The sequence below is a fragment of the Watersipora subatra genome, chromosome 8 (assembly GCF_963576615.1).
Source record: "Watersipora subatra chromosome 8, tzWatSuba1.1, whole genome shotgun sequence".
Taxonomy (NCBI): domain Eukaryota; kingdom Metazoa; phylum Bryozoa; class Gymnolaemata; order Cheilostomatida; family Watersiporidae; genus Watersipora; species Watersipora subatra.
The window spans coordinates 27,109,071-27,133,482 of record NC_088715.1 but is presented as its reverse complement, the minus strand read 5'-3'; the positions used below and the strand labels follow the sequence as shown (position 1 = coordinate 27,133,482).

Below are 24,412 nucleotides of genomic sequence, written 5' to 3'. Positions count from 1 at the left end.
GTACATACTAAAAACTGGTACAAAAAGTTCAATTTGCATTAGAATTCAGGCACTGTAAAAAATAAAAAATTTCGCAATACAGTGTTGATTTACGGTGTATTTTGTTTGAGCCAGAAAAAAAGTTTCCAAACAAAAGAAAGCTTGCCATATGGAAATGTTTTTTTTATAAAAACTTCAACTGGAACTAACCAAATTAAATGCTTTTTTATTTTAATATTGTGCCACAAAAAGAACAAGTGTTTATGCAAGTATAAATAGCCTACTAATGCATGTTTACTCAGGAGTATACATACATGTATATGAAACATTGAGGGTAAATCGTAGCAAATTTCTTACTTATATGTCCAATGTTCAAACTGTGATACTGATTGACTTCGTAATTCCTTTAATTCCTAGCCGTATATTTCTGGTAGCAAAAATGCTAAATGTGTTGCAGCTGTTTTGGTTTGAATGACACCGATTTGATTACTTTGCAAAGGACAAGCAATGTTTTCTAAAGTCAGATCTGCTGATGGCTGACTCTACTCATACCAAGTCAGGCTGGGTTATGTTCTATAAATATATTAGCCTGCAAATAAGCTGATAAACCAAATAGGCTCTTTTTCAGCAGAGTTAACATCATTTGAACAGAACAGAGACTCATATTCAAAAGGATGAGGATCAAGTTACCACCACACTTATGGAGCAGCAAAATAAGTGTGAGATTTGTAGCCAGAAGCAGTCCAATCATGCTGAAAAAAACCAAATTTTAGCAACCTTCAGCCGATGTCGCGCTACGTTACCCCCAGTCATGTAATGAATCATTGCCAACAAAGAAGAGGCTGGCCATTCTGTCAGGGTAAAGTTCATTGAGACAAGGCTGCGTAGATGTCACCCAATAGGGGAGCTAACAAAGAACTGAATTAGGCAGACCAGGAACTACTACAGCATTAAACTCGCTGTTCAGAGAACGAGAGTCCACAACATTATCACAGCATAAGTTTAGAACTACCCACAAAATTCATCAGAAGGGAGGGTGTAGCTGCTGCTAGCCAGAATAGGTACTGGCACTGGCTCAGTTGGAAGAGAGAAAGAAAGCCAATCAACTAGCAACTCAGCTCAGGTAGACCAAAGGAAAAATTTCTCAGCTCAGTCAGACCAAAAGAACGAAGGACTAGCGAGACTAGTCTAGGCAGACCAGAAGGCTGACAACAAGTGAAACAAACTGACTGGTGTTTAAATTGAAAAAAAAGGTTAGCTGGTCTCCGATTTTTAGAGGAAGCCCCGTTTATATACCCAAAAAACCACATGAACAGAGCTGATAATTTACTCCAAGAGTTTCCACAATACCATGATCCTTCTATTGTGGACAATTTCACTGTGACCTAATATTGCACAAATGTGCTTATCATGTATGAACACACATTGGCTGGTTCTTATTAGTGTAAAAACTGAACGTTTAGTAGACATCGTTAAGACTACCGACAGCAAGAGGATATTCTAGATACCTGCTCTCTACAAGCACTATGAATTAGCAAAACCCTTGGTGAACTTTTTGACTCTGTCACAAAAGGGGCGTTAAAGAGGAACCCAAGGTAAATCTAGTAGTGTCATAGCAAGTTGCAAGAGAGAAATAACCGAGTGAGTAGCCATTGAATTGCTTGTAAAAATGACCAATATCCGAGTCATTCGGTTTAACCCTTTCACTGTGATACATGCACCAATTTAGGCATTAGTCTGCGGCCAGCTATTTCACTGAAAATTGCCGATTTTATTTCACATACTTCCATACAGTTACTATATGCTTAATTGTTCGAATTTAGCTTTTGGCGGACAAAAAAAGCTTTCCTTGACCCATCCTTATCCGCTTCCAACTACGCAAGCTCAGTTTTTGTTCGTCAACTGAAGTTGGAGCACGCACTGTTTCACAGAATTCTCTCTCTTCAGTTTCCAGCTTTAAATATGGCAGGTACGTATCATGTTTGTCCCTTCTTGAGAGGGACAGCATACCCCTTGCCTTCCTGTCAAGGGGTAGTCGCCTCCTCATGAGCTATCGGTGGGATATCTGTTATATCAGAAATACCTAACTGAAAGGTCTTTGTTTATAATGGGTTGTCAGGGCTCTCCTTGATCAAGTTTCCGTACTGTTGTGTCTTGAAACTTGAGAAGGGGGTTCGTTACTTTGTTGTTAACGAATATGTCAGATACCCCTTGCCTTCCTGTCAAGGGGTAGTCGATGGACGAGTTCTTTTATACTCCAAAATCGATATTCTCTTACCTTGACTTGACTCGGTTGATTTGCATCCGACCTAACCTCGCCCTGTCCTTTTGGAAGGGGATACCCAGGTCGGAATCTCCTTGTCTCACCCTCTTTAGCTCGGAGCACACGCGTAAGCCTCCTTATGAGCTATCGGTGGGATATCTGTTATATCAGAAATACCTAACTGAAAGGTCTCTGTTTATAATGGGTTGTCAGGGCTCTCCTTGATCAAGTTTCCGTACCGTTGTGTCTTGAAACTTGAGAAGGGGGTTCGTTACTTTGTTGTTAACGAATATGTCAGGTCCTTCTCTTCTCTTTGACAGACAATTAAGAAGGAGAAGACCAGCCTCAACCAGTGACCGTTGATGATGAAAACGGGACAGGGGAAGATGGCAAAGACATGTCCTTGAGGGAGCTGAAAAGGAACATCTTTGAAGTACTCCCGGATTCCATACTACCCCCTCCAGATCACAAAGTAAAGAGGTATGGTAGCTTCTATGTATATCTAGTTGATATTGGTTATATTCCATGTTGATATCATGATAGATATAGTGGTTACACCGTCTTATAGATGTACATGATATATATCTAGTGAATAGATATTTATAAGTACATAATGACATTTTCTGTTCTCGTAGCAAGACTATCGCCGAACAGATGCTATCTCAAGACAGACCACAAGATGATGACGATACAGACTATAGTCTGCCCTTGTCTCAGGTCATGACTTCAGCCATAGAAGAGGTCAAACACCAGAAACAAGCCTTCACATCAAAATATCCCAGAATAAGAGGGTTCCATGTATCAAACTACCAAGTACAGGGGGACACTCTCAAATCGTCTTACAGCCGCACTGACGAGGACGCTGCTCTTCTGGGTAAGGCATCTAACAAAGCCCTCATTCCATGCAAATATATCGAGGAGATGGAGACCCTTACAAGGCAGTTGATGCTTGTTGCTAGCCATTCAGATTGGGTCCTTGGCAGCTCCGTTGCGCTTTTGCAACAGGGTGATACAGGTGCAGTCATCAGATCGATTGAGAGCTTATGTCTTGCACAATCCCATACTGCTGCTTTGCTTGCACGCTTACTTGCTAATTTGGTGCATGTCAGGCGAGATCAGTTGGTCTCTACCTCTGCTCTTTCCTCTGCCACCAAGTCTTCTTTGCTAAAGCTTGCCATGCCGCTTAATTCACCACTATTTGAAGGGAAGTTGGCTGATTTGACCTCACAGGATGCATCGACAGCATCCAACAGAGCGTTGATATCAATAGTCAAGCAGCAAAAATGGTCACTACAACTGGCTCAACCAAAATCAGAGAAAGAAGGTGACACTGGTAAAAAGTATACTTTTCAAAGTAAAGGAAAGGCCCCACAGAAAGGCAAATCCTTTAAGATTCCCAAGAAGACCGTCGAAAAAAGTAGGCGGCTGTCTCACCAGTTACTGGCAGGTATGGAACAATCTGCCCAGTGCCTCTACTTGGCTAACAGATCTGTTAAAACACGATTTACGTTTAAACACAAAAGCCCCTTTAAATTATCCAGTACCACAAACACTCTCAGAAGACTTGGTATCGGAGCTAATGGTTTTAGAGTCCAAAGGTGCCGTAGAACCTGTCACAGGGGACCACGAGGGTTTCTACAGCCGAATATTCTCAGTACCGAAGACAAACGGGCAGTTGAGAATAATTATAGACTTATCCAGATTGAACAAGTGGCTCACTGCCCCCAAATTCAAGGTGGACAACATACAAACTCCTCACCTACGGCAATGGGGTGTGACGCTGTTAACATACCTAGACGACTGGCTGATCTACAGCAAGTCAAGGAAGGTTTTACAGTCCCAGGTTTTGACCGCTACCAATCTGCTACAGGACCTGGGATTCCATATCAAATACGAGAAGAGCATGCTAAATCCCACACAAGTATGCACATTCCTAGGCTTCAATCTAGACCCCACAGACGCCTCTGCCTCAGGATGGGGAGATATAGTCTGCGAGGAAACGGCTCAAGGAAGGGGGGGGGGAGTCGAGGAAAGAAAATTCCACATAAACATTCTCGAACTCCCGGCACTCTACAAGTGCCTTCAAACTTTTCAGAAGAGTTTGCTCGGAAAAGTGGTCTTGTGCCAGATAGACAACGCAACAGTCGTAGCCTATGTAAAGAAACAAGGAGGGACCAGATCGCCACAGCTATGTACCCTAATCTGGGAAATCCTGCACTGGTGCGACGAGAGGAAGATCACACTGAAGGCATGCCATCTGCCTGGCAAACGGAATGTTATCGCAGACATGTTGAGTCGGGTGACTTCACCAACAGAGTGGTCTCTACACCCTCAGGTGGTCAAGATGATTTTCAAACAATGGGGCACTCCAATGGTGGATCTGTTTGCATCCAAGTTGAACAACAAGCTACCGATATACTTCAGCTCTATGAAGGACCTTCAGGCAGCAGGAGTGGATGGACTGAGTCAACCATGGGACAGACTGTGGGGTTACGCGTATCCTCCCATAAACTTGCTTCCCCTGGTGCTGAGGAAAATTCTCCATTCCCAAGATTGTCAGATCATAATTATAGCTCCAAACAGGCCCAGACGGAGTTGGTTCACAGGACTGTTAAGCCTACTGGCATCCAGACCGCTGGAACTTCCTACAATGGCGAAGCTCCTGAAACAGAACGGAGTATACCATCAGGGGACAGACAGACTGCAACTTCACGCCTGGATGCTGTCCAGCAGACAAGATGCAAGGAAGGCATTTCTCGAAAAGCAGCCTCTTATGCCACAAGATGCGTCAGGGAGTCTTCATCAGCCGTCTATGATGGGAAATGGAAAGTGTACTCTGATTGGTGTATTAGAGAGGAGAGAAATTCGCTCGAGCCCACTATCTATGATGTAACTGACTTCCTTATCTATCTCTTAGAGGAGAGAAAGCTGTCAGTGAGTACAATTAAAGGCTACAAGGCTGCACTGGTCAATACTTTAGGTAGATCTTTCCCGACAGGGACCGAGGACATAATCAGGGAGATGCTGAGAGGCTTTGCCGCTTGCTCTCATAAAACCATCAGAAGGCAACTACCAAAGTGGGATCTCACGGTCATCCTCCACCACCTCTCTAAGTCAAACACAGATTTGAGGTAATTCTAGTTGTCTTATACTCACTAATCCTGCTCGCTTGCTGCTTTCTATCAGCATGTTACAACGCTTGTTGTACGCACTACACACTGTTACTGCTTGCTTGTTGCTTTCTATCAGCTTGTTGCAGCTCTTGTATTAACTTGGTGCTGACACAACAATTTATAACTTGTATTATTTTTCAGGTCGCTATCCCTGAAATGCGTGTTTCTTCTAGCCCTGAGCACTGGGAGGAGGAGATCAGAGATCCATGCCCTCACTAGAGAGTCCATCAACATCTCTGAAGATACCATCCAACTCGGAGTTAATCGCGGCTTTATGGCCAAGACACAAAAGGCAAGCGATCCGGAACTGAAAATCCTCGTTAGAGCTAACCCAGGAAATCCAAACCTGTGTCCTTATCTGACATTACTAGAATATCTGACAGTTACTAATGATTTATGTGACAATAATGGTAATCTGTTTCTGTCTTACATCAGACCTCATAAACCCATCACTCAAAATTCTGTTTCAAGATGGATTTGTTGTGCTATTAGAGACTCTTATAAAGTTTTAGATATGTCTTCTCTACCAGAAACCAATGCCCATGAGGTTAGGGCTATAGCGGCCTCTATGTTCATTTCAGATGATAATAATGTTGATGACATTTTAGCCACTGGCCTATGGTCAAGCAAGTGGTCCTTTCTGGGACACTATAAAAGAGATATACCGTGGGACCTGTCCCAATTTAAGTCACTGGTGGTCGTTAATAAAGTGTTGAAGCTCTAATCTACACCCTTATCACTTTATACCCAAGACCCCTACCATGATGATTGGGTCCTTTGGTACATACTATCAGACACTCCACGAGTAGATAAATTCCTTGGGTGAGGAGTTTTCCCCTCCTATCACACCTTATGAAGAAAAGGGTTCGGGGTGATATCCTTTAGTATCCCCTCCTTTGACCATTACATTTTAATCCGCTTAGTGAATTCCATACAAGACAACTCCTGCCCAGCCACCTGTGTCTGTGGGATTCTATTAAGCATATAGTAACTGTATAGAAGTATGTGAAATAAAATTCAAGATTTTTTATAGTAAAATCCAATTTTATGATCATACTTACCATACAGTTACTATAGACCCACCCTTCCTCCCCACGGGAGTTGCCTTCTCTCTGCGTGCAAGTTGACTCACAAAACTGAGCTTGCGTAGTTGGAAGCGGATAAGGATGGGTCAAGGAAAGCTTTTTTTGTCCGCCAAAAGCTAAATTCGAACAATTAAGCATATAGTAACTGTATGGTAAGTATGATCATAAAATTGGATTTTACTATAAAAAATCTTGAATTTTGCTTCATGGTATGTATAGAATATTTTTCAAGGTAAAACCTTATTTAGAACATGTTTGGTATATTTTTTTGCTAAAATTTTAACAAACATTGCTATGAAAAAGATTCAATGTATCTATACGTTGTGCATTTCCAAAGCTTTGTAGAGCTATGATTGCTACAAAGCTAAAACGATCTTCCATATAGTTCCTTACTTTGCTATTACAAAACTATTACTTGTATAACCATCGAGTTAGTGCTGCTACTTAAATTATCTGCGCAATCACTAAATTTTAAATTTTAATCAGCTATTATGTCATCAAAATAAGTAATTTTCTGTTTTCTTACTCGAGAAGTACTTATGAAAGCCATAATAACCAAAAATAGTTTGAATATTGGAAGAAAATAACGTTCAGTTTTAAGTTCAAATTTCCAAAACAAAATTTTAAAATTATTTTGTGAATTTAGGCTATTATTTTATTGAGAATTATTTTAACAACATGATCAATACCGTGAGAGTTCTAAAGATAAGTGGTTATGTTTTCAACGCTTTATGAAAGTAAGCTACTACATATATGTAATTGCTGGTTAACCCTCAAAAATGCGCATGCGGCTGTTGACTATTATAGACTTCGCATAAATGAGTATATGGCAGTGAAAGGGTTAAAGCCGAAATAGGCACTCGAGTTGGTACTTAGAGTGCAACCCAAAAATAGTTGGGAATTAAACCGGTTTTCTAGTACCTTTTACTCACTGTTAAATTGAGTTAGCTCAAACAATTCTAATCAAATTAAATTGACATTTTATTGTCCCTATAATAGACAAATTGACTTTGATTTTCTATTTTAATAAGCAAAGTGACTCAAAAGAAAATGTATCAATGCTTCCCTTTATCATTATTATTATTATTATTATTATTATTATTATTATTATATCAATGATTATTACTGCATTGACAAAATTCATCACAAAGAGTGGTATTTTTAGTGAACAGTGATGTTATTTATTGAGAGCTAGCATGAAGATGTCAGTGTATTTCAAGGTTCCAACCCTATGTTTCCACAAGGCCTCAGCTTTACCACATATATATTTTGTATGTACTAATGTACTAATGTATATATTTAAATTGTGTTTGCGTGTTCGCTGTGATTCTTTCGTCTGTCCAGCTTTAAAATTTACCAAAATTTGAATGGAAAACTTGCTTTTTGCTGGATTTGATGCTTGGAGTCTTGCTGGATCATTTAACCACATGTCTCTGAAGATTCTCACAATTCTATCGCTCTCAATATTTGTCATAAACCCTTTTATTATTGGCACACACTAAATGACATATCAATTGATTTTTGTGTAAACGGTGAAACATGCTCCTATTATAAAATATTTTTACCTAACCTTAGGAAACGTAGTGTTTTTTTGTCCTCACCATTAATTACTGAATTTGTTTTCTGCCATAAAATATCAACAATAGTTTTTCCCGTAACGAAAAATTGCAATTTTTGTACTGATTATCATGAAATGAAAAAAGTGTACATATGCTATCTGCCAAAATACTGCCAACAATTTCAGAAATAAATATACATTGTTTACTTGCTCAGCTCAGTGTTATTCGCTATGGTAAAAACAATTTAACAAACAGATTATTGATAAAAATTTAGTTCGAAGTTTGAAGTTTCATCAAATACACACTAAAACTGCCTTCAAGTATGTGTTGAGTAAATTAAATTCATTTAAGTTAGATCCAGAGTTTTTGTTACACCTCTGTCTCAAAGGTAAAAACTCTTCATGGTAGTACTGCACATAGTACACTGTATTGTTACATTTTCTTGCAGATCTAAACCACTAAATACACTAAGGTTATTGCAGATAACTATAGTTACTAAGGCTTGCATTTCGTGTGATTACTCGATATTATGATCATTTTGATGATTTTTACCAGGAGGCGTTTGCATTAGATAATTACCATGGGTTCTATACTACTCCATACGATATCTTCACCTTATGATGGCAACACCAAAACGAAAAAAAAATCATATCATTATATATCGAACAATTTTTTATTTTAATTGTAGCAAGACAGATTATATTTAGACATTACACGCTGACGATTTGCCATTTAAATTTACATACCTTCGGTTTGAGTTTTCTTCCTTATTTATTTCAACGAAACACTTCTTTCAGGATATGAAATTTAAAAGTTACAACTGTTTTAAAAAGTTAAACAACCTTAACAATGTTTTTTTTGTCTCTCAATTCATTGCAACTGCTAAAAAACATGTTTTTTCCCAGTATGAAGTTTAAAAGTTGGAATGGTATGTGCTGTAAATTTTAAATAGATATAAATTTTTTGTCCAAAGCTTTGTTTTTTACCCATGCAATACCGGGCAATCATCTAGTATAGTGTAGTTCTATGTTTGGCCCGTAACTGGCAACTGGCAATTGGCAACAAGTTTACTATACTATTTCGATGGCAGTGCAAACAGTTTTGACTGCGTCTGCCATATACAAGCTAGTAATTCAAAAATGTTATTTTGACTTTTATGACTATACTGCCAAGCTTTGGTCTATTATATTGCAGTTATGAATATCTGCTTTAACCCTTTTGCTACGGAAAGCCTTTCTATCAGCTGGCCATAGTCTTTACACCAAAAAAATTAATCATGGAGTAAGAAAATCCACCCAAAACTTTACTCTAAAAATTCAGGATATTTGGCTATCAAGTCGCCAGAATTAAACTAGATAGTTAGGTTTACTCAGAAATTACAGCGTAAATAGCGAGTTACAAATTTTTTGGGTTTTGCTTATGAAAGGACGAAAGAAAAATTATGAAAGAAAATAAACATATTTCAGTTCGTAACATTCTACAACTTTGGGCTTTAAATATTTTTATTTCTATATTGTGCTTGACGCAACCAGGGCCAATTTCAGTTTGTAGCCTAAACAAGCTCAGGAAAAACTGAGCACCCTAAAGAGGAGCACCGACACTACCCTTCAAGAGCAGGCAGGTAGAGCAGGCTAAACAGTTGGTGGAATTTTTTACTCAGACCAGGACACTTTCACACAGGTAAAAGTAAAATTTGTTAGACTTTTCAAGTGAAACAATCTAATCAAATAAAAAATCCCTCTCAACCATATGATACTATCAAAAGGGATAGACACAAATCAGTGAATTTAAAATTCAGGTTTTAAAGAGAAACTGATCGAGCTGTTTGGCAGCACTTAAAGCTACCTACAGCATTTGCCCTGAAAAAAGACAAGAAGTAGAAATTTTGCATCAAAATTTAAATGCAGTATCTATACAGGAAACTTACCCATTTTCCCAAATTAATGACTACGCTTGAACCCTTTTGGGGAGACAGTTTCCTGTAATTTTTAATACTGATTTGCAAGAGAAGTGGGCTTTTACCACTCTATTTTATCTTTAGAAGTACCAAATGTTACTCTCTGAACTGACTTCAACTTCTGGTATTATCTAAAGTCTGATGGAGTGGGTCCTAGACAACCTTCATTAGAGAATGTTGTTGTTGTGCCTGGACAACATCATAGTATCACAATAAAGAACTGAGCAGTAACCATTATTTACTTCTGTGCAGTTTTTTGCATATAGTTTTTTGACATCCTAGCATTAACAACTGTAAGTGTTTGAGTGTTAATTATTTGTACACTTATTTCAAAATTATGTTTGATTGTATTGAACCAAACTTAAAGATTATGTCTTTTCATGCTGATAGAACTCGAGTTATAGAGCCACAATTATTTACCAGTCACCTCACTTGCAACAACTATCGTCATACATAAAATTTATTACTTATTCAGTATAAGACCACTTGTACACTGGACCCACATACAAGTGGCTAGTCAGCTCTAAATTTCATAACAAGCTGTCAACTTTTTAAATTAGATGGAAGTATTTTTTTGAATTAATATTATTTTTCGTTTTCAACTGGTGTCACTGAAAATCAATACTGTGCTGCCTATGCAGCCCTATTGTTCTACCTTAGTTCCTGACTATTTATATAGTGTAGGTTGGATATATCACATAGTATACATCACGAAATACAGGTTGTTAGAACATAAAGGCATTTTGTCCTTGGGCACATACCTTACAAACTTCGAGATAAGAGCCTGGTCTCAGAGTACTGATTCCGTAAAATCTTGACAAAATTTAGTCATCAATAAACTTTTTCCAAATTGATTTATTTATTTAAATATATTTATTTATTTAGGGTGTCAGGGTGGTTTATTGGTATCATCTGTGACTTTTAACCATGGGGTTGGTGGTTCGAGCCCTGGTTAATGCAATCTGACAAAAAGCTCTCAGCAAGCTTACAACCCTAAATTGCAGTACAATTGCAGTACAATGTAGACTGAAGCGAAAGTTGTTTTAAACAACTCGGTACTGCCTTTCGCTCAGAGTGTACCTCGGAGGGTGGTTGCGGCAAGGAGGCAACCCTTGTTGGATGAACTGCAGAATATGGAGTCGTAAGGAGTTATCGCAAATATCAAAGCACCAATAGATTGGTGTGCTCCGCGCATGGCAGTCCCGAATAAAAAGTAGGAAGCTACGCCTGTGTATAGACTTCACAAGACTAAATAAAGTGGTGAAACGTGATTTTCTCCTGCTGCCTAACACATAGAAAACCCTCAGTGAATTAGGAAACTCTAAGATCTTCAGTAAATTAGATGCAAATTGCGGCTAGTGACCAATGAAGTTGCACTCAAAAGCGCAGAGATTGATCTGTGTCATTATTTCTTTTAGGGGGTATATTTGCAAGAGGTTACCGTTTGGGATTAGCTCTGCGCCAGAGATATTTCGAAGAGAAATGCAAAAGAGTTTAAACGGAATCAATGGGATTGTCTGCCAGATGGATGACATTCTGGTGCATGGCGCCACTAAGTATCAGCATGATGAGAGAGTAAGAAAAGTATTGTTGAGGTTACAACAAGCTGGAGTTACGCTGAATGATTCAAAATTAGAGTTTGTTAGGAAAAGAGTAAAATTCCTTAGACACATAATTGATGAATTAGGAATGCACGCAGATCCAGAGAAAACTAAAGCGATAGCTAATTTTCCAACGCCAACAAACAGAACAGAGTTGAGTATGTTTTTTGGAGTTGTGAACTACTTAGGGAAATTATCTCCGTTGCTAGTTACCAAGACAAGCCACTTGCGTCAATTGCTGGGCAAAGATTCTGACTGGAATTGGGGTTTTGAGCAAGCGAGACAGTTCGCAAAGCTCAAGGTCATACTGGCATCTACCCCTGTGTTGACACCGTATAGTGTGTCAGCCAACACAGTGATCAGTGCTGACGGTTCAGCATATGGAATAGGAGCGGCTATATTGCAGAGAGTAAAAGGAGAGTGGAAGCCGGTTGCTTATTCTTCCCAAGCGTTAACTTCTGCTGAGAAAAGGTATGCGCAGATAGAGAAGGAGGCGCTTGCAATATGCTGGGCATGTGACAAATGGTATTACTACGTAGCAGGCAAGGGAATGATCATTGAAATGAATCGCCGACCATTGTTAGCAATCCTGGGCAAGAATGAGCTAGCTGAACTCTCAATTAGAGTACAGCGATTTTGACTTAAGATGATGAACTATACCTAACAAATAACAAACACTCTGAAGAGCAAGTTAGTGTTAGCTGATGCCCTGTCACGGTCGCCAGTGTTGGATGAATGCACTACTGGGGAGTTGAAGGACTCCAGCCTAGTATTAGAGTTGTTGGACCCTTTACAGATTTCATCAGTTAGGCTAAACAGGATAAGAGCAGCACTTTTGGAAGATGACGTCGAGAGGCTGGTGAAAAAGTTTACGATAGAGGGTTTGCCATCAGGTAGAGATGTCTACAAAATGTTGAAACCTTTCTATACTTTCAAAGACTACTTGTCATCGACTGATGGAGTACTTTTCTATTTAAATACTTGTAGAGTCTTTAATCCAGAGTTAGAAAGAGGTAAGGTTCTGCAAGAAATAAACACCGGACATCAAGGAGAGACCAAGTGCATACGGAGAGCAGCTGAAGTGGTATGGTGGCCGGGTATGTACAAAGATATCAGAGAAGTGGTGAGGGATTGTCCCGCACGTGAAAAGTTTCGAAGAAACCGAGGGAGCCACTTATAAGTACACCACTTCCGGAAAAGCCATGGTGGAAGCTTGCCATAGACTTATTCGAACATGAGAAAATAGACTACATGTTGGTTGTAGACTACTGTAGTAGATATGTTTTGGTACATGAGTTGAAGGACTCAATGGAAGAAGGCCCGATAATATGCAAGTTGGAAAAACTGTTTTGCATGATTGGGGTTCCAAACACGGTCATGAGTGATAACGGTCTACAGTTTGTAGCTCAACGATAAGAGGTTTGTGACAAAGTGAGACATTAACCGTATTATGAGTGTGCCCAAATGGGCCCAAAGCAATTTGAAGGCAGAAAGAGCAGTTCAGACAGTTGAGTCAATGTTGAACAAAAAGTTTAACCTACAAGCAGCGCTCTGTGCATATAGGGACACCCCTGTAGCAAACAGGTATTCACCGGCGCAGTGGTTGTTTAATAGATCTATAAACTCAATAGGCATAATGTCAGATAAGCAAGTTGATGTTGGTAGACTAAGGACAGTGGAGAGAGACTAAAGAGAGAAACAATGAGCCAACTATAATCACAGACACGCCGCTAGAGATAGAATCCTGATCGCACTTTGTCGGAAAGTCATAGTGCAGGAACCAAAAAGGGCACCAGCACATGCGACGGTAATTGCAGCGCAAGGTAGGGCGGTAGTGGTTGTTAACAAACAACAGAACTTGACTCGGAGGAATAGGTCTCAAGGAGCCCGTGCTCAGGCATCAAGGATAGTAGAAATGAGCCTCGAAAAGTCAGAAGAAAGCTCTGGAAACACTGTGCCTGAGGTTGCACAGCCGACACAAATTCTAGAAAAAATCTTGTACAACGTAACTATTCGACGTCTACAAATAACGTTGAGGAACAACCAAAAAGAATGTATTCCAAAGTGGTTCAGAGCCCGGTTATAAAAACAAATGCAGTACGAACTAGGTCTGGCAGAACGTCTAAACCTGTGCAGAGATTAAATTGGTAACACATCATTTAGGTTCTGTTATATTTATTTTAGTTATGCATACCTTTGTATTAGGAAACTCCATAGTTAGAGGATTGTCGGATCCTGTATTGGAGTTGATCAGCATACCTGGGGCAGACTGGCGTGAAATAATCACATATGTATTTGATCAGAGTAGGAAATTTGAAAACTATTGTGTATATACGTACATATTGGCCCCGTGAGATTTTTAGAACTCGTCAATAAACGAGGTGCTACGGAATGCCATATTCCCAACCAGAGAACACTGTCCACTGTGTCATCTGTATTTAGAGACTGGTCACGGTTACTTACACTGTATACGATTCACTCTGTTATTTGCACGGTATATCCTATGTGCTTCACAAGATATAATAGGCACAGAAGGGTAACCATCGATGCTCGCCGTCGTAACCTGTTTCAGTCATTAACCATCAAAATCAAAAGTATGACTGTAATCGAAACCAGGGTCATCATGGATTTTAATGTCAGCAACGACAGTGTAACGCCATACATGCACAGAAAAGTGTGTACAAGACGACGAGGAAGGTAACTCTTTAGAGACAAGTACCTCTCAGATGAATTACATCCCAATGCCAGAATGGTTGAAGACTAGCGAAGAGAAATACATCGAGCTAATGATATCAACCACGAGACATTGGATGCCTCGAGGACACGTCGTAGGTCCATGTAGGTAGGTTTGTAGACACCGCCTGTCTCGAGTAGCTTGGTGAGTAGGCACCAGAATTGTAAATAGTGTATATATGCGTATATAACATTCACTGTAAATAGGATATTGGTGTGCAGGCATCAATCTTGTAAATAGCATATGCATGTGTAGCTAGCACTGACTGTTAGAATTGAAAGAGAAAGACAAAAGAAAATAGAGGGTGAGCGAGACGTTGTAATTAGATGTGCTTTGTGTAGTTAACACTGACTGTTGGAATTGAAAGAGAAAAGAGAAAAAATTGGAGAGTAGGTGAGATGTTGTAATTAGATGTGTTTTCTGCCTGTGTATACGACTCAGAGAAGTATGATACTGCTGAGGGTTATTTGTTATAAGTGTGTTGGCACTTATTGGCTGAAAAGATATCTTAAAATGAGGATGTAGTGTATCGCGATTACGACCAACCGGAAACAATACCTACGGATTGGAGGAGCCTCGCGCGGGATGCGAAACTGGTTTTCTACTGAAACTAGCCAAAAATGGACGTGCTGTCTAGAGAGCTAGTTAAATACAACAGGTATACACTACACTATACTACTATTTTGAGGCCACAAATAATGCCTTTTACACGCGCGCAAAGATTACGCATGGCAAAGACTTGATCTTTATTCATGGAAAGCTATTCATCTCAAATGCACGTGATTGTTTAAGCTACGCTAAAAAGATTGGATTAGAAAAAAGACATTGTCTGGTTCTAAAGTGAAGAAAAATATTTCAGGTCAGAAGAATTTGGAGAAAACGATAGAAGTAATAAAAAAAGAAGATCAATTATTATTATGGAGTGAATCGGATTACAAAAGCACAAGTGAAACGGCTGGCGTTGAAACACGTAATAATGATGGATTTCATAGAGCAGCTAATTATAAATCCAACTAATTGCATTTTGATGACAGCTTGGCAGGAGTATAAGTTTAAAATACGAAACAATAAAGTATTTTTTACAATTTAAAGCTTTTTATAACATTGGCCATTTTAAATGTTATATTTAACAAATTAATAAATACGGCCTTCAAAAACATTCTGACGCTTCGGAGCCTGTTGATATTAAAAATATTTGGAAGCTTATCGGTTTAGTTTTGCATATGGGTATTTTCAAAAAGCCATCTGTTGTTTTACTGGTCCACAATCCTTTATTTTTTAAATCGATTTTCATTAAAATTATTTCAAATAGCAGGTTTACTTCTTACTTTGCGATTTTAACGAAAATTTAATGACGCTGTTAGTACTTTACTGTTCAAGCTAAGACATATATTTGCCATGTTATGCGACCGGTTATCTTCTGTTTTGTTCCCCAGCAAAATTATATCTACAGATAAACGCTTGCTAGGTTGAAAAGGCAGGCTCTGCTTCAGGCAATATACTCCATCTAAAAGATACTGATTTGGAATAAATTTATTCGCTCTAAATGATCCTGACTCAGGCTATGTGCACAAGTTCACTGTGTTCATTGTTGATGAGCACAAGCAAGCTAAATGTATTGGCAGAGGAGTCACCCACAACATTTGCAAATTCGTATTTTATTTTTTTTGAATTATTTATTGTTGGTATTTCTAGCTTTGGCACATCAATTCGCTGAAGCTATGTTATCTAATATTTGTTGCACATTAATATTCTCATGACCCTTTACAGGGCACCCATCTAATCAAAGATTTCAATGTTATAGTTTTTTAATATAGCGGTCCATGAGTTGCTGTTTTTGCTTGTGATAGATGTAGCTTTTTGTGTTTTGCTGCTTTCCCAAATGTGTGGATACAGGCTCTCATCTCAATTCTTCATGTAAACAACCAGTTAATTATTGCTGCAGCACATATAAACCTTTGCTATGATATTATGTGCAATTGTTACACGAATCTCTTGTTTCAAAAAATACATAAAGCTATGGCAGCAAAAATTCATAACTGTGAATATATAAATATCTGAATGTAAAGTGTTTGAAAGATGCCCGGAGAAAAAATATTCAGTATGTAAAAAACTATCTCAGCTTTTAGATGCATATTCATTCATGCCAATTTGCACAAAATTTCTAGCATCAACTTAGTGAGACTTGTGCTGTAAGTCTTTTGTAAGCTATCTTTATAGAAAAACATTGGTTTGTAAAGAAATTTACCAGTTTTCCTATGCAATTCTGATGTAGGTTACTGCAGTTTTATGCAGTCATGTTGAAGGCTCAAAACAACCTAGTAATTGGCTCAGTAAGCTGGCAATTTTCTGGCCATAAGCGCTCGATAGCTAAAGCGTTAAAATGTTTGTCAATACTCAAGATAAAGTCACTGTGTGAACTATAATCTTCTAACTGCAATTTCGCTGTTAGGTTTTAAAAAAAACACAACAATTACTTTTTTTGTATTTATACAACAAAACCTTGCAAGTCATAATTCTTTTCGCGTTTGTTTTTTACTAATGCGGCTGTAACAGTTCAAAAAGTGGTTTACAATTTAACAGTTTGGAAATGCTTTACTAACAAAAACATATCAATAAATACTTACAAATGCCAAAAGATTGTCACGGCCAAAAATAACAGTAATGCTAACTCTTCGAAGAGCTGCAGACTCGACTTCAAACTTCGGTGAGAGCAGGTGTGTCAGTAATGGGGTATAGATTTCTGTTAGATTACAACAGGCTGCGATGTCATCTACCGTCAAGTTCATCAAAACCAGGAAGCTGCTTCATTTACTAGGCAAATCAATAGTGTTTAAAATGGTTATATGTAATACATTGGCAAGTGGAATACAAATACTGAGTGACAACAGTGTTGCTGATTAGGTGTCATGGTGTTCTCCGAGACACTAAGTTAGTGTTGGTTCATTTCCTGCATACGTAATACTCAGCAAACTCATCATGCGGGTTTCTAATTTGAAACCAATCTATCAGCAAAAAGATATTCATGTTTTTTCTAACCATTTATGAAGACCTTTCTGCTGCAATATAAAAGAATGACTGTATACTTAACACACACAATGCACCGCACCGCACCGCACACACACACACACACACACACACACACACACACACACACACACACACACACACACACACACACACAACACGCACGCACGCACGCACGCACGCACGCACGCACGCACGCACGCACGCACGCACGCACGCACGCACGCACGCACGCACACACACACACACACACACACACGCAGTCTTGTAAACGCATGCAATTGGGGACGCGATATTTTTACCATCACTTTGAGGACAATTTTCATCTATCATTAAGAGCTTTAAAAAATAACATATTAAAACATTTTTTGTTGGGTTTACAAATGCACTGATTTTTGGAGCTGTCATCTTATCCGTTTTTCAGTTATAGCTCATGAGAATTTAACACTAACTTTGGGGACATCACATCACACACATGTATGAATTTTTTATCTAATAAACGGGGACTTTTGTGTAGAGAAGATAACTCTGGCTTATTTTTGTTTTTTTCAACCATTTTGGAGTTGTCGGTATGTGATACTTTTCCCACACTTTCGTAAATGTGCTTGTCAAAGTTATCCATCACTTAATTTTTCCCCAAATGTCAACTTAGCAGTTTAATAGTTCTTTATTAAACCTATTTAAAGTACTAATTCTACACATGTATGGTGCGCAAAGGTTGAATCGACCTTAGACTTTTATGTTTAGTAATAAATTCAGTGTAATCAATTGCTTCACAGAATTTACGGTGATCTGTTCCAGTTAAGGTTTTGAACTGCAAACAGCCAGGCCTGGGTTGCAGGCTGATGTCTATCTAGATTTAAGACTTTTCAACATTTAACGCGAGTATGTTCAAGGTAAACATTTTAACATAGTTTTCATAGAACTCTTAAGCCCTGAATAGGCAACAAATTTAATTACTATAATCGATAAAGTATTTTGCTACATCTCATTTTATCACTACCAAGAGCCGCCATAGGAAAATTTACATTGCGCGATCATGAGTTAACTTTTTTAAACAAAAGTAAAAATAACCAGGCAAGCAAATGTGAGTAATTTTTTTTAAATCAGGAAATAAAATAAATTTGGGTACAGTTAATTTTAGTCGTACTTTTCTGTTTGGTTGCACACGATGATTACCACTTTTAAATTAAACTTTTGCGCAATTCCTTTGTTTGTAAGCCATGCATGAAAAGCCAAGCATAGGCAGAGACATATTAGAATCAAGCTTTGGAAATGAAGCATTGGTATCTCCAATATGCCTAATGTAAGCCCAATAACTTTTACCTTATAAAAATATAATTATGTTTAATAAAGCGTGTTATCCGTACCAAAAATTTGCCTTCTATTACATTTTCTTAAAAATATATTGAGTTGCCCATCTTTGCAAAAACCATACATTTAATTGTAATCTATTCAAAAGTTTAATAACAAGATTGACTCAATTTTTAGTGCAGATATGACCAAAAGTATGCAAAATATTTTAACCATTAGCTTGGGAGTGTTAAATAAATACTATCACTGCACACACTGATTTGAGCTATCTCGGTACTATTGAAATAAACTTTGTTCCATTTGAAGGCGTGTACGTCATCCAAATTATGTATGATACTACAGCCAATGTTTTTTGAAGTAATTGGCCAGTTATTGTAACTGCAAACCGTCAAAAATAGTCTCAAATATGTTGTCATACAATTTTTCTGATGTATGATGTAAACATAAAAGAAAAGTGTGTTGGTATTAGTATACAAGTATATTCGTTATTTAGGTACAATTGACAACTATTACAAGTGCACACGATATCATAAATTCGCTCAATGCTAGTCTAATAGAGAGTCTGTACTTTTTACCATCAACTATTTAGAGGGCAATATGAACACAAAGGAGTATTTGGTATTTTAATCAGCAAGTTTGTAACCATTAGTTTAACAAATTAGTAGAAATATTATCATAAAGAGATATCCCCATATTGGTTGTAGAAAAATTATTGCAGGTGTGTATGATATTTTTATCATTGATTTGGGGACATTGACTGATTATTTTATTTGAAATGACAGTCATGATTATTCCTAATACCATTGCTGCAAGATGTTCCAAATTTAATGCCAAAATATCAACCTCGATGAATATGCTTCTTAAGCAGTTTCTTGAGCACATTGAACAATTATAACAAAATAACTCAGTCAGTCATAGAGTATGTCAACTCCATTGCAACAATATGTCCCCAATTTGATGGTAAAATTATTCTCACAGATGTGCATGATATTTTAACCATTGATTTGGGGACATTGACTGATTATCTTATTTGATATCACAGTCATGAATATTCCCAATACCATTGCTGCTAGATGTTCCAAATTTAATGCCAAAATACCAACCCCAATAAATATGCTTCTTAAGCAGTTTCCTGAGCACATTGACCAATTAAAACAAAAGAACACAGTCAGTCATAGAATATGTCAACACCATTGCAACGATATGTCCCCGATTTGATGGTAAAATTATTCTCACAGGTGTGTATGATATTTTAACCATTGATTTGGGGACATTGACTGATTATCTCATTTGAGATCACAGTCATGATTATTCCTAATACCATTGCTGCAAGATGTTCCAAATTTAATGCCAAAATATCAACCTCGATGAATATGCTTCTTAAGCAGTCTCCTGAGCACATTGAACAATTATAACAAAATAACTCAGTCAGTCATAGAATATGTCAACTCCATTGCAACAATATGTCCCCAATTTGATGGTAAAATTATTCTCACAGATGTGCATGATATTTTAACCATTGATTTGGGGACATTGACTGATTATCTTATTTGATATCACAGTCATGAATATTACTAAAACCATTGCTGCTAGATGTTCCAAATTTAATGCCAAAATACCAACCCCAATAAATATGCTTCTTAAGCAGTTTCCTGAGCACATTGACCAATTATAACAAAAGAACACAGTCAGTCATAGAATATGTCAACACCATTGCAACAATATGTCCCCAATTTGATGGTAAAATTATTCTCACAGATGTGCATGATATTTTAACCATTGATTTGGGGACATTGACTGATTATCTTATTTGATATCACAGTCATGAATATTACTAAAACCATTGCTGCTAGATGTTCCAAATTTAATGCCAAAATATCAACCTCGATGATTATGCTTCTTAAGCAGTCTCCTGAGCACATTGAACAATTATAACAAAATAACTCAGTCAGTCATAGAATATGTCAACTCCATTGCAACATTATGTCCCCAATTTGATGGTAAAATTATTCTCACAGATGTGCATGATATTTTAACCATTGATTTGGGGACATTGACTGATTATCTTATTTGATATCACAGTCATGAATATTACTAAAACCATTGCTGCTAGATGTTCCAAATTTAATGCCAAAATACCAACCCCAATAAATATGCTTCTTAAGCAGTTTCCTGAGCACATTGACCAATTATAACAAAATAACTCAGTCAGTCATAGAATATGTCAACTCCATTGCAACGATATGTCCCCGATTTGATGGTAAAATTATTCTCACAGGTGTGTATGATATTTTAACCATTGATTTGGGGACATTGACTGATTATTTTATTTGAAATCACAGTCATCATCGTTCCTAATACCATTGCTGCTCGATGTTCCAAATTTAATGCCAAAATATCAATCCCAATAATCATGCTTATTAAGCAGTTTCCTGAGCACATTGATCAATTATAACAAAAAAACACAGTCAGTCATAAAATATGTCAACACCATTGCAACAATATGTCCCCAATTTGATGGTAAAATTATTCTCACAGGTGTGTATGATATTTTAACCATTGATTTGGGGACATTGACTGATTATCTCATTTGAGATCACAGTCATGATTATTCCTAATACCATTGCTGCAAGATGTTCCAAATTTAATGCCAAAATATCAACCTCGATGATTATGCTTTTTAAGCAGTCTCCTGAGCGCATTGAACAATTATAACAAAATAACTCAGTCAGTCATAGAATATGTCAACTCCATTGCAACATTATGTCCCCAATTTGATGGTAAAATTATTCTCACAGATGTGCATGATATTTTAACCATTGATTTGGGGACATTGACTGATTATCTTATTTGATATCACAGTCATGAATATTACTAAAACCATTGCTGCTAGATGTTCCAAATTTAATGCCAAAATACCAACCCCAATAAATATGCTTCTTAAGCAGTTTGCTGAGCACATTGACCAATTATAACAAAAGAACACAGTCAGTCATAGAATATGTCAACACCATTGCAACGATATGTCCCCAATTTGATGGTAAAATTATTCTCACAGATGTGCATGATATTTTAACCATTGATTTTGGGACATTGACTGATTATCTTATTTGATATCACAGTCATGAATATTACTAAAATCATTGCTGCTAGATGTTCCAAATTTAATGCCAAAATACCAACCCCAATAAATATGCTTCTTAAGCAGTTTCCTGAGCACATTGACCAATTACAACAAAAGAACACAGTCAGTCATAGAATATGTCAACACCATTGCAACGATATGTCCCCGATTTGATGGTAAAATTATTCTCACAGGTGTGTATGATATTTTAACCATTGATTTGGGGACATTGACTGATTATCTTATTTGATATCACAGTCATGAATATTACTAATACCATTGCTGCAAGATGTTCCAAATTTAATGCCAAAATATCAACTCCAATGAATATGTTTTTGAAGAAGTTTTCTGAGCACATTGACCAATTAGAACAAGAGAACACAGTCAGTCATAGACAATATCAACACCATTGCAACAATATGTCCCCAATTTGATGGTAAAATTATTCTCACAGGCGTGTATGATATTTTAACCATTAATTTGGGGACATTGACTGATTATTTTATTTGAAATCACAGTCATCATTATTCCTAATACCATTGATGCTCGATGTTCCAAATCTATTGCCAAAATATCAATCCCAATAATTATGCTTCTTAAGCAGTTTCCTGAGCACATTGATCAATTATAACAAAAGAACACAGTCAGTCATAGAATATGTCAACACCATTGCAACAATATGTCCCCAATTTGATGGTAAAATTATTTTCACAGGTGTGTATGATATTTTAACCATTAATTTGGGGACATAGAACAATTATTATGTGTGAACTCACAGTCATGAACAATCTAAAAACCGTTGCTGTAAGATGGTCGTTATTTGACAGCCAAATATCTCAGACATGTTTACGCTATTTTAAACATTTGTATGGTCGCGTTAACCAATTATGATAAATTAATGTGCAGTTTTAAGCCATGTAAATTCATCATGCCAAGATGTCTCAATTTGATCACAGAACTATTATCACATATGCATATGACTTTACACATTTTTGTAAGTTCACTTACAGTCACTAATCATTTCAAAGCATCTGGGCTGAGGAAAAATCTCTCTAATTTAATGGCACAAATATCACAGGAAGTTTTAGTTATATTTGAACCATTAGCTTGAAAAAATTGCTCTATAATTGTAAGTGCAAACTTATTTGCCAACCATCTTAAAGCGAATGTGTGAGAAGACTTCACCAATTTTGTGCTAAAACTAATATTGGAACTGTGAATGATTTTGCTTCCATTAGATTGAAACATTGATCAATTATTACCAATCTACACACAGTGATCAAGCATCTCATAGCTATTGTGACAAGATGTCCCCAAATAGATGCTAAAATACCATCACCAGTGTTTATAATTATGTAACTATTCTGGGAAGTTGGCCAATATGCAACTCCGCTCACAGTTGTAAAACAGCTCAAAGTATCTGTAATAAAATGTCCCTAATGCTCGCTTCATTATCTCCACAAAGCTTGTATGATTTTTTAACCATTTGCTCGGGGATATTGAGCAATTATTACAAAAGCAGTTTGAGTGATATAGCATCTCAACGCCATTGTGCTATGTTGTTGCTAATTTGAGGCTTCAAATATAACCACGAGTTTGCATGATATTTTAACCATTGGTTTGAAACAATTGTCAAAATTTACTGGTGCATACATAGTATTAATTCATATCAAGGATGTTACAAAAAGTTTCCTTCAGTTTGTTGTTACATTTGATGACAAAGAACACACATGCACACATACACAAGACAACAACACTAATGCAATACAAATATAATATAATTTGTGTACAGCTAAAAGACAATATTGCAACTAAAGGTGATTTGCTGTCCGCTAAGTAGGTATTTGCAAGAATTATTTATCTTCAGAATCTGTGAAACAAAATACAACCTGTCAAACACATTTCACTTGCTATGCCTGTTTGGCTTTTAATTCATATTGAAGTTTTTAAAAATAAAAATAGACAGTAACTATCAAATTCTTTAAGTATTTAATAAATTTTTAAGTATAACATTTCAACGTGAAACCTTCGGCAATATTTAACTAAGTCAGTATTGTTTATGATAATAATCATCTATGTGAGCAACATCCAATAGTATGAAATATTTTGAAAAGGTGATTCATCTTTAACGTTAACTGTTGTTCACTTTACTTTTTCGATTCAAAACGCATGGCATAAGTCTTTGGCAACTGTGCAGTAAGTTGATGGATTGTGAAAGCTGTTTAGATTGGCAAATATGTACGCATGTCTTAAAAAAAAATGGGCATAGTGGAAACCGTGTGATATAAAATAAAAGTGAGCATGACTATCTGATGTTGCAAATAAAGTTTAAAATCTTGTGCCTAGGTAGATTTTCGACAAATTATTTGCAGTGTCTGTGAGATTTAAAAGCTACCATTTCATTAACAACATGTCTCACTCACTGAATCTGCTTGGTTTTTAGCTAATCATAAAGCAGCGCACAGAATAGAATATTATAGAACTGCGTAGACATAAAATGCTAAGTTCATTTAATATTTGTAAAGCGTCTATGCTATTGAGCACAAACTTTATAAGAGTTTAGGATCTTATTTGTCTTTGATTTAGTGTACAAGCA

At 37.1% G+C, this 24,412-nt stretch overlaps 1 protein-coding gene across 1 annotated transcript; it reads left to right on the top strand.

The window, feature by feature from the left end:
• Positions 1–2,621: 2,621 nt before the first annotated feature.
• Positions 2,622–5,857, top strand: LOC137402137 (uncharacterized). Its single transcript, XM_068088606.1, has 3 exons — positions 2,622–2,722; positions 2,878–3,116; positions 5,557–5,857. Exons 1-3 carry the CDS (start codon positions 2,640–2,642, stop codon positions 5,568–5,570), a joined length of 336 nt encoding a protein of 111 aa, XP_067944707.1. The 5' UTR covers positions 2,622–2,639; the 3' UTR covers positions 5,571–5,857.
• Positions 5,858–24,412: the final 18,555 nt, after the last annotated feature.